The 16,281-nt window shown below is 29.2% G+C and overlaps 1 protein-coding gene across 1 annotated transcript in view; it reads left to right on the forward strand.

Annotated features, from left to right (window-relative positions):
- Positions 1-11,781: 11,781 nt before the first annotated feature.
- Positions 11,782-16,281, forward strand: part of LOC106686908 (facilitated trehalose transporter Tret1) — a 19,919-nt gene continuing 15,419 nt past the window's right edge. Inside the window, exon 1 of the mRNA XM_067051549.1 lies at positions 11,782-11,890. Coding sequence (XP_066907650.1) covers positions 11,831-11,890 — 60 coding nt within the window. The 5' untranslated portion in view covers positions 11,782-11,830. The remainder of the gene's footprint in view (positions 11,891-16,281) is intronic.

Here is a 16,281-nt window from a genome sequence, read left to right on the forward strand (position 1 = left end):
AAAAATAAATAGATAAGAACACCGCTTCTTAATAAAAGAGGAAAGTAAAATCAATAACAAAAAATAATGATATTGGTACACTTAAATAAAACAAACAATTGCCCTCTAATAGTAAAAGGAAACAAATTAATTTGAAAAAGGAACGAGAGAAGAAAATAGAAAAATAAAAATAATAATAATGAATAAATAAGATGAGTAATAATAAAAAGTAAAATAAAGGTAGTGTGACTATGGATTAATTTTATATTTATTAAAGTTTATAAAAGAATGTTCTGCAGCAGTCTAGGCTTCAGTCTTCGGGTTGAGGTTGGATTTCCCAGGTTGTAGGTCACTGCTCCTTTAACTGTCGGCAACTGGGAGTGGAATTTCATGAACCATTTTTTGATGTAATCCTCTATTGACTCCATTTGTAATTCGCGATGCAATTGGCTATTTCTTATAAACCAAGGAGCATTAACTGCGATTCTTAGGACTTTATTTTGAAAAGATTGTAGTTTTTTTCCTTTTCGTGAAGGATGCTGCTCCACAGACCTTACAGCCATACATCAGTATTGGCCTGAGAATTATTTTTAAAATAAAAAAAAGCTGTTTATGATGTTACTTTGGATTTTTAAATTATAGGATATAGCATTGCTAATCTAAATTCAGGCTTGGGAGTTAAGAATTATAGAGCTCCAAATTAAAAAGACTTTTGTTAAAGCCACCGCAAATCAACGAAGTATTTTTGAAGGACAGCTTTAAAGAAAAAAAAACAAACTGGCTCTGATTTAAACATTTATTTGGCGAGGCCAACAAAAAAAAAAACAGAAACAAAAAATACACAAAATCGTTAAAATAAATAGCTTTTTAGACAAAATAAAATTAGCAAAACGAATAATGAAGGAAAAAAAATAACAAAATTAATAAAGCAATATAAAACAAAATACTGTAGCTACTCCGATGGGACAGGAGAGATATTTCTTAATATCAGGAGGACTATTGTTGTTAAGTTGTAGACGCAGCTTTCATGGTTAACTTTCAAAAGCTGGTGGGCCCACGAATATACTTAAGGCATTCAATTGTCCAACCTTAATTGGATTAAATACTATAATGGCACTCATTGGACACAGTGGCAGTATTAACATTAATCATAAGAAAAATTAAATGCTAAAACACTACCTAATCCATGCATATAGGGTTTTTAAGACCCATTGCTAGACGACGCCAACCAAATAATCCGACTAACCGTTATTCCTGCATTTAAATATCACAATGCAAAGTATAAATACATCTATATATAAGAAGATAGTCAGGGTTGCGGTCAAAAGAGAAACAAAAATAGTTTACAACTATTTATTTTCCGAGGTTTCGCCCCACTTTGCAGGGCTTCATCAGGGCTAAAAAGATACAAAATGATACAATGATAAGAATAAAAATACAATGATAAGAATAAAAATACAAAGATAAGATACAATGATAAGAATAAAAATACAAAGATAAAATACAATGATAAGAATAAAAATACAATGATAAGAATAAAAATACAAAGATAAGATACAATGATAAGAATAACCGATTGCTTTGAGCAAGTAGGTTGTCCTGACTTGTTCATTGCTCATTTATTATCATTTAATATCTTTATTATTACTTATTTGTTTATAATTATTCTTTTATGACGTTTATTTAATCTCTATTTTTTTTAACTGTATATTTTACGTATTTTTATAAAAAGGTTTTGCTCTTGCCTTTGTTACTTATTTTTATTCTTATCATTGTATCTTATGTTTGTATTTTTATTCTTATCATTGTATCATTTTATATTTTTTAGGCCTGATAAAGCCCTGCAAAGTGGGGCGAAACGTAGGAAAATAAATAGCTGTAAACTATTTTTGTTTCTCTTTTGACCGCAACCCTGACTATCTTCTTATATATCAATTTTTACGATCAACTATAAATACATATATACAATATAAATACATCTGCTTCTTTTAAAATAAAAATACCAGACGCTAGCTCGCCACTGCAGTAAGAAGATCAAACAGGTTAGGACAAAGTCTTACAAGCTTAATTACCTGCTAACTCCTAATCTTTCTCTTCGCCTCAAATTAATGATTAACAAGAGTGTACTTAGCCCTACTCTATGGAGCACCTATGATGAACTAAGAAGCTCCAACAGTTTAACTGCAGTATACTGAGACATACAGCTCTTTCGCATCTTTGTAGATTGTGTCTATTCATCTGGTTTTTGGTCTACCATGTGGTCACCTGCCTACTATCTATACTGGCATTCATTGTTTAGAAGAGGTGTCCTGATGGGTTGCTTCGAGCCACATGTCCCCACCCATCTTTATCTACTTGCCTTCATATCGTGAGATATTGATTGACCAGTTTCTAAAATAATTAATTATATTAAATTTCAAAGAGTTCTGATTCTTGAAATATAAATATAAAATATGAAAAGGGCGTTGATGACCATTGGGTTTTATGCCCTAAGAACTTTATTATTTTTTTCCTTGAAATTTCCGTCTCCGAAATCTAATTTTTTAAAATCTAAATTTTGAAATAGTTTACATTTACTTTCCCTCGGCTATAGTCTGGTCTCTTTTTAATAATTTTTAAATAGGATGACTTTGTCTTTTCTGTTTTCTGCTATGAGCTATACAAAAATCACCTTGACTTCCCTTTATGGTATTGTACATCGTGAGAAATAACCATTCCAGTCTTATTTTTGTTTCTGGAAAACATGAACCAAGATCACGATCCATCTAATTAACAACAGTATCGTAAATTTTTTACTTTCCTGATCCAATATCTTTGAGCAGGCAGTGATGAATTCAATTATATATTCAACCTTTAGAATGCTAATGGTATTTTCATCACAGTTTTAAATTGCGCAAAGATTTCTATTTTCTAGCATCTAGTAAAGAAGATTATTTAAATTCTAAAAACTATTTTGATTCCAAAAAAAAGACGTTTGATCCACAGCGAAGGTGATGTTTGCCTAGTTATTTACAGGCGACCAACCTATTCTAACCATAATGGGGGGTCAAGTTTTTAATTTTGTGGGACCGCCACTTAATGAAAATAAGTCCACGTCCCCAGACCCGATTTGAACCGGCGCCGCCTGCAAATCTCAAAACGATAGACCTAGGCCTAACCATCTGAGCTACGAACAGCCCTGAGAGGGGGGGAGAGAGAGAGAGAGAGAGAGAGAGAGAGAGAGAGAGAGAGAGAGAACAAAAAAGGAAAATGTGAACATGGACTATTTGATAAAAATAAAGAGTGAAGTAAACAATACTTAATAAAAAAAAAAAAATAATGGTGAAGATATAAATTGAAGAAATTATAAAAAATAGAAAATTATAAATGATAAAATACTTGGGACAGAAAAAAAACTTCCTTGATATATAAAAATATACTAAAACAATAAAAGAAAAAGTTAATTGAAAAAATGAATGAAACTTATAAGATACTGGTTCTTTATAGATTTTTAACAAATAAAAATGAAAATTAGAGAAGAAAGAAGAAATAAAAAGATATACTGCACAGTAGGTAAGATAGAACTGACATTGTTATTTCTAATCCAAAGAGGTTGCCAGAGCAGGAGGTAGGAATTACATCTGCTAGCAACAACATGCTTAAAGATTTTTACACTATTAGAATATATTAGCTGCAATTAAATGGTGCATGGTTTAAAGGGAGGAAGGTGGGATAGGAATTTATCAAATTTATGCAATAGATAAAAAATTATATATTTATTAACAATTAATGGCTTATCTGGAAGCTTTAGTAATTAATATTACCCGTGATTAACAAATTTCATTAAAAAAAAAAAACTGAATATTGTTTCTATGCCATTCATCATAGTTCTCTTAGGATCATTTTATCAGAAGATTGCCAAACTGTTCCAAACTTGGTTTCGATAAAAATCAGATATACCCTTGCATTGTAATAAGATTTGAGATAGCTTAGATCGATATTAAGAAATATTTACAATCCAATATTTTTTTTTTTTTTTTTTTATTCGAATGGAAAATTGTAACCGTACTAATGAGGAATGGGAAAAAAACAGAAGTGAAAGTATAAATGTCTGTTATAATACCACATCTGAACCAAAGATCGCGGTACCAATCCGTACCAGTAATCATTGGATTGTGTAAATAAATAAATAAAAAAATCTATATAAATATGATTGCTACAGTAATGGAATCGTGATGAGAGTATAAATGAATAGTACAAGAGCCCAAGAGGAGAAAAAAATCGGTTAATTCACCCCATTTTATATTGCTTTAATAATAATTACTAGTCAAAATTGAAGAGTCTGCCAAGTATAGGTAAAAAAAATAATTTCATTCGTAGTTCCAAGTCGTTAAAACTATCAACAACACTAAAAAACATAATTGAACATCATCTAAAGAAAATTAAATCTACAAAAATTTTAGACATAAAAGAGAAATAGTTTACGAGGAGAGTATTTTTAAAAACAGAGTACTAAAAAACCGAAATAAATATTTAAAAATTCACTAAAAGTAGTTAAGGAAATTTATTGCGAGAAATCAATAACTCAGGAACCTTGAGACGAACAAATGACGGTTTGTATTCAAATTAAAGCTAATTTAATCTACTATAAAGTAGTTGATGACGTCTATCCTCGTAAGTGTAGTATTTTAAATAATATTTGCTCAAATATGTTGACTTATAGTTGTTCGGACAAAATATGAGATGCAAAATTAATGTGATGAGATGAACAATCACACAAGATGAGATCATCACAAGAGTGGCGGGTTTCATACCATTTTTCAATTTCAGGCAATTTTTAAATATTGTTCGATTTAACTATTTTAAAGTTTTAGTCTAATATTTCAAAAGTAATATAATCGCTACCCTGGGGTCTTAGCGGGGCGGGAAGGATTGCCTTCTTTTTTAGTGTTATGATCTCTTGTGAGACTGTGACATGTCGTACATTGACCAACATACTCGCTATAATTGTCCAAGCCGTTTTTCAATTTCAGGCGCTTTTTAAGTATTGCTCGATTTAACTATCTTAAAGTTTTCCTCTTCCCGTTTTAAGCTAACATTTCAAAAGAGATTGATCAAATGCGAATATCATTAAAAATACTCCCCCTACGAAGATACGTGCCATAAACTAGAGAGAGAGAAAGAAATACTTTATTCATTCATGCTGCCCAAATACATCGGGTTGCTACATTACACAGCATACTGATCAATCCGTGACTGGACAAATATAAATTACATATTTTTATATGTTATAATATAATAGAAAGATAACATTTTTTTTCTTCACAGTTTTCTTTTACAATGAATACCAGTCTACAAACTAACTACAAGTTTTTCAATTTATTCCTTTTTTTTTTCTTTCCCTTCTATTTCACAACCCCTATTTCATTTGATCAACAGATTCCTCTATATAACAAATATTAAAATATTTAAAATAATAAAGTAATAGATAGAACAACAAATAAGATATGCGATGCATGCATGCCATCCCTCCTCTGGATAAACTCCCCCACTCATTAATTTCCATTCATGTGGTGGTGTATGATTCCCAGGGAGTCAAGTATTATATTCTCTGTCATCCTAGCCACGTCTTGGACATCGATTCCAAGCTCCTCCATGAAGCTCCTAGTTGTGCTGGGAATCGTTCCACGGGCTCCGAACCAGAGGCCTCTCACGTTGAAGTCTCGTTCTCCGACCCCTCACGGAACTTCTCCTTCAGGAAAGGGATACATTTATCGTAGATTTCCTTCTTTTCCCTATAACTATTCTACTATTCTACTTACTACTATTCATAGTAAACTAAATTACCTTTATTTTGAGTGCTACGTATGTCTAATAGTTCCTGAGATATATATTTTTTGTTATCGGAACTAGAAATTGACATTTTGTGAATTTATTTGGTTAAATATCATAAAAAATACTACCCCTAATTTATAGTAAATTTAGCTAGCTGTAATTTGATGTCTGGCAGACATCTGTACGTCTTATGGTTCTAGAGATATATTTTTCCGCTATTTAAAATCATTGTGTGAACAACTATTAATCAATTTATTTTTGGAAATAAAAAAGAAACTAATACTCCTATCTCTCAAAATAAATTCACTAACTTCTGATTTTTCACTGTATTTTTTTATGAAATGTTGCAATTAAAAAAACTACATCTCTAAAACAATTGAACATAAATAGCTCTATTAGAGTTCATATTATAGTAAATTTAATCCACTATAAATGTTATATTAGGTTATGTAATATTATATATATACACTATAAATATTATATTATAGTCCACTATAATGTTCTCTTAGGTTTTCTAGTGTTGTTGGTAATTTTAAAGGTATAGAGTTCCGAATGAAAAATTAATTTTTTTTAACATTATGAAACACCCGCTTATAACCCCCTCCCCCCAACTATACTTGGCAGACTCATCAATTATACTCGTACGTAAGTAATTAGTTGTCATTAAAGTAATTAAAAATTGGGGTGAAATAACTGACCGGGTTTTTATACTAAAACCAATGGCCTTCATAGTTAATGAATAAAAAGAAGTAAGCGTTATGTCCTCTAAGAGTGCTATAGGTCGACTATAACATAATCAATAAATAAATACTAACTAAGTGTTAAATTAAATCAGGAGTAAAAAAAATCGATATTCTAATCTTTCACGATATCTGGGAGGGTTTTGGACTCATCTACTAAAAATTTGCAAAAACAACTAGCACCCTCATCAGATTTAATACTCCTAACGATTTTTGCACAGCAGGAGTCCCTCAAGGCAAGATCTAATCACTATTCTGTGTTCATTCTTCAGACGATATCACCTTCTCCCCTCCCTCCTATAATGTTTACTAAGCATTACGTTCATATACTTTTGATTATGAACTGGTTCGGATCTTTATTCCAATACTAACTTATCTCAAAAATTACTCATTTTATGAACAATGAACTTACTCCTCTCTTGAAGGAAAATTATCAATACTTATTAAAAATTAACAGAGAGAAATATTTTTAAACAAAAGAAACTATACAAAATTTTAAATTAGATCCTTTTTCGAGTAAACATGTGGGCACCACCACTTAACTAGCCTATGTCGTATATAATACAATTATTTATTGATTTTTACAACTGTATTAAGAATATATACAACAAGTAAATTTGAACTTAGTTATACAATGACAAGTGGAGGATCTACCCATCGATAGAAATGCAATAACATTTCTAGAGGAGAAGATCTCGAGGCCATCTTCTTATCAGATGCCCAAGATTATCAGGTAATGAAGGAGAAGTCAAGATAGAAACAAGTTGGTTTGGGTGGTTGGGTAGTTAATGATAGTAGGATTGGTACCTGATTCTGGACAAATCGACAACTTAATGAACATCGAGATACTGATAGATGAGGATTGTAAGGATTGGATACGAGAGGAGAGCCCAAAGCTCAACTCCTTTAGTCTCGATAGACCTTATTAGTCATATAAATGAGTCTTTTGTGATTAATTGGAAATTTAGACCGATTACCACAAATATAAATCACAAAAAACCGACTGGCTATTTGGGTCATAATAAACATTGTAAAAGCATTCGACACTGCATCCCCAAGCTTAGTCATTTTAAAATTAATAAATTTGAATACACCAAAATATCCAATATTATTTATCCTTTTTCGTTTCAATCAATAATATAACTGTTCCACTTACGTAGCACTGCACGATCTCCCGCAGGGATCCTCTTTAAGCCCAATATTATCCATTTTTTTTTTTTATTAATGACTATCCGAAATTCAAAAGTATTAAAAATTTTTGACAGAGCTTTATATTCCTCATCTCATCGAATGGATATAACCATTAATAGACTAAAATAATATTTAAAAAAAACTAATATCGTAAAATATTTGGGAGTGACGTTAGGCAATACATTGTTATTCCAACGATCTATTTTAATTTAAAATGTCGGAAAATTAATTGTTCCCATATTTTAATAAAAATTAAAAACTCTTTCGATTAAGAGTGGTGGTTCTTCAGAAATACCTAAAATCGTATTTTAGGGTTTAAGAAACATATTTTATACGCATCCTTATCCCCTCTAACTTCGATATGTATAATTTTTTTTTTTAACATGAAAAAATTAATAAAGTTAGTTTTCACACCAGATAAATAAAAAGGTATAAGCTCTATTCTTGTTTTTCCAGCGAGGATTTCCTCGGGAATATCTCCCATCTCCTCGTCCTTCGTTTTGTAGCGATACTTTTTATTTCTGTCTGTAGTAGTGTTATTATGGAGTACTTAAGGTATCCCTATTTAAAGGTCGTATCGCTTCGATGATCCGGCAGTCTTCCATAGGCAGTGTAGGTGTGTTCATTAGACTTATCATCTCAGGTAATAAACCATCATTCAGATTAATATAGCTGATAATTTTTAAATAGTTATAAAAGTAAAAATCTATAGGTGGTATATCTAATAAGTGTCGTATATTATAAGGTCTTAATATTGTGACATCTGTACGTGTTTAGACACGTGAAATTCCCTGTAGCCAGTATCGTTTCTTCTAGTGTTCTCAGAGCCAGTATCCTGTCAAGGTAAAAAACTCAATATCTGTTATGTTTAGATATAGATATCTCGACGCTATTAAAATATATCCGGGGCGTACGATTATATGTATTAAAAAATATATCAGAACAATAAACAAACGAATATTCAAGTAATTCGAATTCATTCAATGACAAAAGTTTAAAATTAAAAAAAAAAAAATTTCTAAAAAAACAATTATGAATATTAGAGTATTTTCAAAAAGTTCACCGAGTAAAAAACAGTCGGGCTTTTATAATAGAATCAGAAGTAAACACTAAACAAAAAAAAATTCATCCGTTCGGAATTGTAATATCTTTTTTTTTTTTTATTCCTTGAAATTAACAGCAGTATTAAAGTTTAAAAAAAATGTGATAAGCTATAATGGCATAAACAATTTGTAAAGAAACTACCCATTGATGAAATTCAAATAAAATTTCTACATTAGATGGTATCGAGGCCATTTTCTTTTCAGGCTCCTAGGAGGATTATGAGGAAAAGAAGAGTATTCTATCTTTTATAGAAATTAGTGTATTTGGCTGGTTAGGGAGTTTATAATCGAAGTATTGATATCTGGTTCGGGCTAGATCGGTTACATATGGAACATCAAGGTCTTTATGAATGATTTTATTTGTGAAAAAGTAAAGAGCATTGAGGATTTAACGAAGAATTTTGGATTATAGTGGAGCCCCTATGCGTCCAGATAGGCCTTATTATAGTCATGTAGATCAGTCTTTTGTTGCAGATTCGAATCAGTTTTATGTGAGAATCCCAAGACAGTCGTTTGGCCAGATTTAGTCCAAGTTAGCGAATCTGTTCGAGAGGAATAAGAAGGGTATTATTAAAGGATTGTTTAATAATATCCCTTACCTTTACGACGAAGGGTAAAGGTGATTTGATGTTTTGTTTTTTTAAAATCCTCCGATTTCTACACCATTCTTCGAGGGTGGCGATATGGGATTGAAGAGTTGGAGATGCAATTAAAGAGATTTTATTAACTGCAACACACATGTGACATCGGTATACGCGGTGAGGATAGTGTTAGGATTGGTTGGGATGTCAGCTCTATAAGCTGTGTAAAGGATAGGACCGAGGATACTACCTTGAGGAACACCATTGTCTTTTACATTGAATAATATATCGGTGAGAAAGGAAGGTATAATGAGAAAGTATGTGATTGGTAGATATTTACGTTTAAATTTAACGTTTGGGGTATTTAATCTTGAGGTAATCTACTCTCTTACAGTTTCGATTTCTTACTTAAGTATTGTAATCAAAGTTAATACTTCACAATATTACGCTCAAGCATTAACTTAAGCTACCTTCTATCTTTCCATTTAAAATATACAGTAAAAGTAGTACGAATATGATATGGTTTGAGAATAATACTGTAAGATTGTATAAATTAAGTTTGGTGATAAAAGTGATAAAAATATCTTGAAACGTTACGTTGTTAGGTAAAATAAATATGTTTTCAATTAACATTATATTAGAAAGTATTTTTCACCTTATCATCCAATCATATTACATTAATGTATAAATAATTAATTATGTATAGGTTATTAAATAAATTGTATAAAAAAATATGTATTAAAATATTACTACGATTCAATTAATTTTTACAGACAACTTTAATGGTTGCAGACAATCGTTAAATATTTAACTCAACTGACGTCATTATAAAAATGTCGGATTTAGTGAATTTTTTTTTTAAGTAGTTTTAAATTAAAAACTTAGCCGAAAGTTGTTGATTCAATATTTCCTTTTTTCCCTAATCAATCTAAAAAAGTATATTGGTTATTTATTAACATATATTTTTATTACATAATGTTATTTACTGCTACAAACTAAATAGATATAATAAGCAATTAATTATATCATTAATACAATGTGTAAATAACTAAATATATTAATAATGAGGAGTAGATAGTTGACCGTAAATTAATAATTGGAGAAGATGATCGGAAGCGTCAGCATAAAGAACATAAATAAACAAAAAATTATTTATTTATACCGACGTTTCGGCATGAGTTTCAGGTCTTCATCAGGGCTATAGAACAAAAAAGATATGACAATAATAATCATTTAGAGAAACATAAAATTGAAAAGAAATAGTATACTAGCAAATTTGGAATTATACAAAATATTGAATTGAATAATGCAAAATAATTGATTGATAATCATGGAATTAGACAGAAGCAGATTGATAACAGTGAAAGATGAAATATATTATTATCTAGGTAAGAAGTTTTAGTCAAAAACTGAAAAACAATTTGAATCAACAGATTGAACAATATGAAAGAAAATATATGATGCAATGGGCAAGGAAGTTATAAGAGTAAAATTTAAAAAAAGTTTTGTTATATAGATGTGTACAAAAAAAAAACATTTTGTTAAATTAAGATTTGAGCGTACGTAAAATATTTTAAAAAGGAACAAGGGAGAAGAAATATGAATAATGGAAAATGTATTTCTCCTCCCTTGTTCCTACTACCGTCTAATTCCATGGTTATCAATAAACTATTTTGTATTATTCAATTCTATATTTTGTATAATTCCAAATTTGTTAGTATACTATTTCTTTTCTATTTTATGTTTCTCTAAATGATGTTGGTCATCTCTTTTTATTCTATAGCCCTGATGAAGACCTGAAACTTAGGTCGAAACGTCGGCATGATTAAATAATTTGTTTGTTTATTTATGTTTTTTTTTCCCTGAATGTACTACCCCCCCCCCCCGACCTTTTTCCCCAATTAAATGTATTAATTTATATCAAACTTTCAATTGTATTCAATTAATCTATTGATAACCTACATCTAGCAATTGCGAAGAATTGCCGAGTATGTTAGTAGTAAATTAAATTAAAAATTATACTAGTGTAATATTTCACAGACAAATGTTTTCTTTCTTTTTTTAAATTTAAACTTTCATTAATCACAACAACTCTACTAATTGTACCAGGATTAAATGAAACAATCAAGGTCGATTATATAAAAAATAAAAAAAAAAAACAACAACGGATTTCTCTCGACCAACCAACTACAGAAGCAAGATTTGCGGATTCCGCTCGGATTGATAACGAATCTTTTGGGTAAAAAAAAAAATCCACGAGAACACCATAAATTACGAGATACGAAAGAATTGTTTTTAATTTTAGAGATAAAAATGAGAAAAATAAAAATGGACGATTAATTATTACTTAGCTTATCTATATTTAAGATCCCTAGGGCTTTATCAACGGCACACCTCCCATCCAAGTATTAGTTTGCAGACGATGTGCCTATCCACGAAGAAGCTGATCTATCAGCGGCTAGAGTCAATCATCAGCTACCTGGTAAGAGGTGATATCTTATAGAACAGTGTTTGAAATATCTGTATCAGTGAAACATCAATAATCGGTGAAATCATCAGTCAATTCGTCAGTCTTCACTGAGGGCTTGAACTTATCTTGGTCGTTGCTGTTTTTGCTTCGGTCGAAACTTTTGGATCATAAATAGGATTTTATTGCGAAGGAAAGATACTAAAGTTGCGGTCGGACAACAGGTTGCGCTAAGAGGTATAAAGTGATCGCTTATTACCTTGAATTGTTAAATGACTGTTAGGATCTTGTCCAGAAACAGTGAGCAGCTCCAGGTCTCTACACCTCACTCAGTAGCACCGTCCAGCTAAGTCCGCTTTTGTAACCATAAGCATAACGTAAGTTTCTCGTTTAAAGATTTATTATTGCAATTATTACATGAACATAGTGCTACTATAAAAATATCCTCAAATTATATCAATCCGTAAAAATATTAAATCATTAAAAATGTATTGGCAAAATTGTTGCTTTGAGTAAGAGAGAAAATGTTTGTAATCTACAATCAAAATAAAATTTGAAAAAAAAAATGAATTTATTCGTAGACTTAATTACTTAATTGTTTGCTTTGATATTAATTGAACCAAAGAATCTAATTGTTTTTAATTTATTATATACGCAGATATAATACATTAATATATCAATTTATATGAAAAATCCTTCAATCTATATAAATAAAAATGTAATGTTTGTTACTTATCTAAGATCTCTGAAAGTATCTGACGCTATTATTTCAAAAGGTGTCCTGGTTTTATCAAGAATAAAATAATTTATAATACAAATTAAACATTATTGGGGCATAACTAAAAACATAAACATTTTTTTGAAATTATATAAAAAAATTGTTGTAACCATAAACTTAACGTGTTTCTCGTTTTAAGATTTATTATTGAAATTATTCCACGATCATAGTGCTACTATAAAAATCAGAAGTGATGTCCTAAAATTCTATCAATCCGTTAAAAATTGTCTATATTAAACCATTCAAAATGTATTGCCGAAATATTTGCTTTGAGGAAGCGAGAAAAGTTTAGTAATCTACAATCAAAATAATATTTGGAAAAAAAAAAATGAATTTAATCGTAGACTTAATTATTGTATTATATACGCAGATATAATACACTTATATATCAAGATATATGAAAAATCCTTCAATCTATATAAATAAAAATTTAATGTTTGTTACTTATCTAAGATCTCTGAAAGTTTCTGACGCTATTATTTCAAAAGGTGTCCTGATTTTATCAAGAATAAAATAATTTATAATACAAATTAAACATTATTGGGGCATAACTGAAAACGTAAACATTTTTTTTAAACTAAATAAAAAAAAATTTGTAACCATAAACTTAACGTAAGTTTCTCGTTTAAAGATTTATTATTGAAATTATTCCACGATCATAGTGCTACTATAAAAATCATTGAAAATAAAAATCAGAAGTGAAGTACGGAAATTATATCGTTCCGTAAAAAAACTTTCTTTATTAAATCATTCAAAATGTATTGCCGAAATATTTGTTTTGAGGAAGAGAGAAAATTTTAGTAATCTACAATTAAAATAAAATTTTAAAAAAATGAATTTTATCGTAGACTTAATTACTTAATTATTGTATTATATACGCAGATATAATACATTTATATATCAAGATATATGAAAAATCATTCAATCTATATAAATAAAAATGTAATGTTCGTTACTTATCTAAGATCTCTGAAAGTTCCTGACCGATTAACTCTATTCTTTCAAAAGGTGTCCTGGTTTTATCAAGTATAAAATAGTTTATAATCAAAATTAAATATTATTGGAGCATAACTGAAAATATAAGCTATATAAAAAAACATGAACGAGAGAATAAATCCTTTACAAAACAAAATCATTGAAATCGGAAGCTATTAATAAATAAATGGCAAGATAGATGGCATACTGAATGTTTTGCTTCTATTTTTGAAAATTTGTAACCAAGACATAAAAATTCTAATATATATAATTGTTTAATTTTATATAGTACATGCTTAAATATAGCAAGAGCGAATTATAGCAGGGTCAACTAATTTGTCATAAAATTGGAAAAATATTAATAAAATTAATCAGTGAAAATTATACCCTAATAATAACTATGTTAATGAATTATATAATAAAATTAATGGGCTAAGTTAAATGGCTTAAATTCTGGAAATATCCAAAAACACATTTTTTAAAAAATTATTATTAAAATTCGATAGAGATTTTTAATTTATTTTTTCCTCCCTTGCTATCGAAGGTAGGTTTTCGGAATCGAAAATTATCCTAAGCGTTTCACGTTTAATAGATCAAGGAACTAATTTGGTTGCGTGTTGAGACATGAATCCATTGAGCCCCTAAACCGCTTTAGAAAAAGTTTGGTCCTCAGAATTTGGCAAACATAAGCTGCAGTAAAACAACAATCTAAAATCGTTGAGGAAAATTTTTTTTTAATGTTGCTATAATAAAACAACGTTTTTATGAATTATATCTTATAGTTATGTTTATTTATTAATGATTCTATAAATGAACCTTTGATAAAGAAACTTTGTTTCCATTTCAAGTTCAGCTTGTAGTTCTGTTTATTTATTTAATGGTTCTATTAATACACAAATAAAAAATGAACTTTGTTTCCATGACAATTTTAGCGGGTAGCTTTATCGCTTCTAATTTTTGCCTAACTTTGGTTGATCCCATTTGATAATATTCCATCCACAACTTTCATTTATGCACTCATTAACGCATTTATCTCGCCACACCTCAATTTCCCAATTCTTATCCGATTAGGCCCAAATTTGAAGGAAAATTGTAGATGAGTACGAAAATGAACAATTAATATTAATTAATTACGTGTATTGCAGATCCTTTTAGAATATCAACACAGGTAGTTAATTATCCTATCAATTTTAACTGTTTAACTGGACAAAACTTATTAATTTGTCGGAACTAAATTATGTAAACATAGTGCCAGAAATCACTTACAAAATTAAACAATGATATATCCGTAATTGACTAATATAAATATAAAATCGAAATAAAAATCAGTGAGTATGATTTAGAGTGATTTCTGGCTTGTTGGGGTGTCTAACACAGTAGCATGCTTCGGCTAGTGTACACACCAGAACATAGAAACTTTTCAATATTCTTTGGCCTACTAATGGGCGGATTATGGGCTGGTTACCTATCTATTCTTGGTATAGTGAACAGGTAAAAATTAATACTCAGAGTAAATTTCAAATAAATTTTGTTTTAACACTATACAAATGGAATTTAAACTCTCCCTGTCTATGTAAGCGTGTATTGTGTGTATAAGTATATTGATAGTGTTTGAACCAATAGTCTTTTTATAATTTGGCTGACCAATGTAACTCCATACAATTGGAGGCAGGTTTGTTATTCTATCATTAGATCAACTTTAGATATTCTTTATTAAAGGAGATTAAAAGAAGAAACTATAATCAAACATATTTTCTAATTTTAAAAAAAGTTATTAACTTTTTATTAGGTTATTTAGTATTTGAGAAAATTAAAAACATAAAAAATACAGGATTATTACGATCTGTGTTGTCATCGAATTTAATTATGTTTGTGCAGTTATTGTTTGCTGCAAATCGTTTTACATGTTATTTACATAAACGAAGAGGAATTAATAAACAAAAATGATTAAATATATTTTATGATGGGAATAATTATAAAAACCAAGAAAAAAAAATTATTAACTTTTTTATTAGGTTGTTTAGTATTTGAGAAGATTGAAAACATAAAAAATACAGGATTATTACAATCTGTGTTGTCATCGAATTTAATTATATCTCTGCATTATAGTTTGCTGCATCATCATGCATTGCTGTATCTGATCGTTTAAGTACCATTAAATACATATCACTACATGCCACCATATATTATATGGAATATAAATTTTTATACTAACACAAGTCTTATAGATTTCAAAAATGTTGAGTATTTACAACAAGGAAGTAGAAGAAATCAACCAATTCAAAAAAGTAAAAAAAACACAGACACATTCTAATGGGGTTCAGTCAAGCTCGGCGTCCTTCACTCCAAAGCAGTTATAAATACAACAGAATATGCATTTAACCTTAATTATGATAACAGTATAAATAATTGTAATAAAAGAGTTTAAACAGACTTAATTTCTTTTCATTAATTAATTTAAATAATTGAATCGAAAGAAAGAGTAATAATAATTAGTGGGAATTTTATTTATTAAGTTTTTAAAATATAAACTTTGTAACCTTTAATAATATTGGCATAAGTTTCATACTGTGATAATTTAATAATTTATATTTTTCTTAATCATATCTGTTAATAAACAAAAAAACTATGGCCCGAATTAAAATATAATAAT

Source organism: Halyomorpha halys, unplaced genomic scaffold, assembly GCF_000696795.3.
Source record: "Halyomorpha halys isolate HHAL.00 unplaced genomic scaffold, Hhal_1.1 Scaffold897.1, whole genome shotgun sequence".
Lineage (NCBI taxonomy): Eukaryota > Metazoa > Arthropoda > Insecta > Hemiptera > Pentatomidae > Halyomorpha > Halyomorpha halys.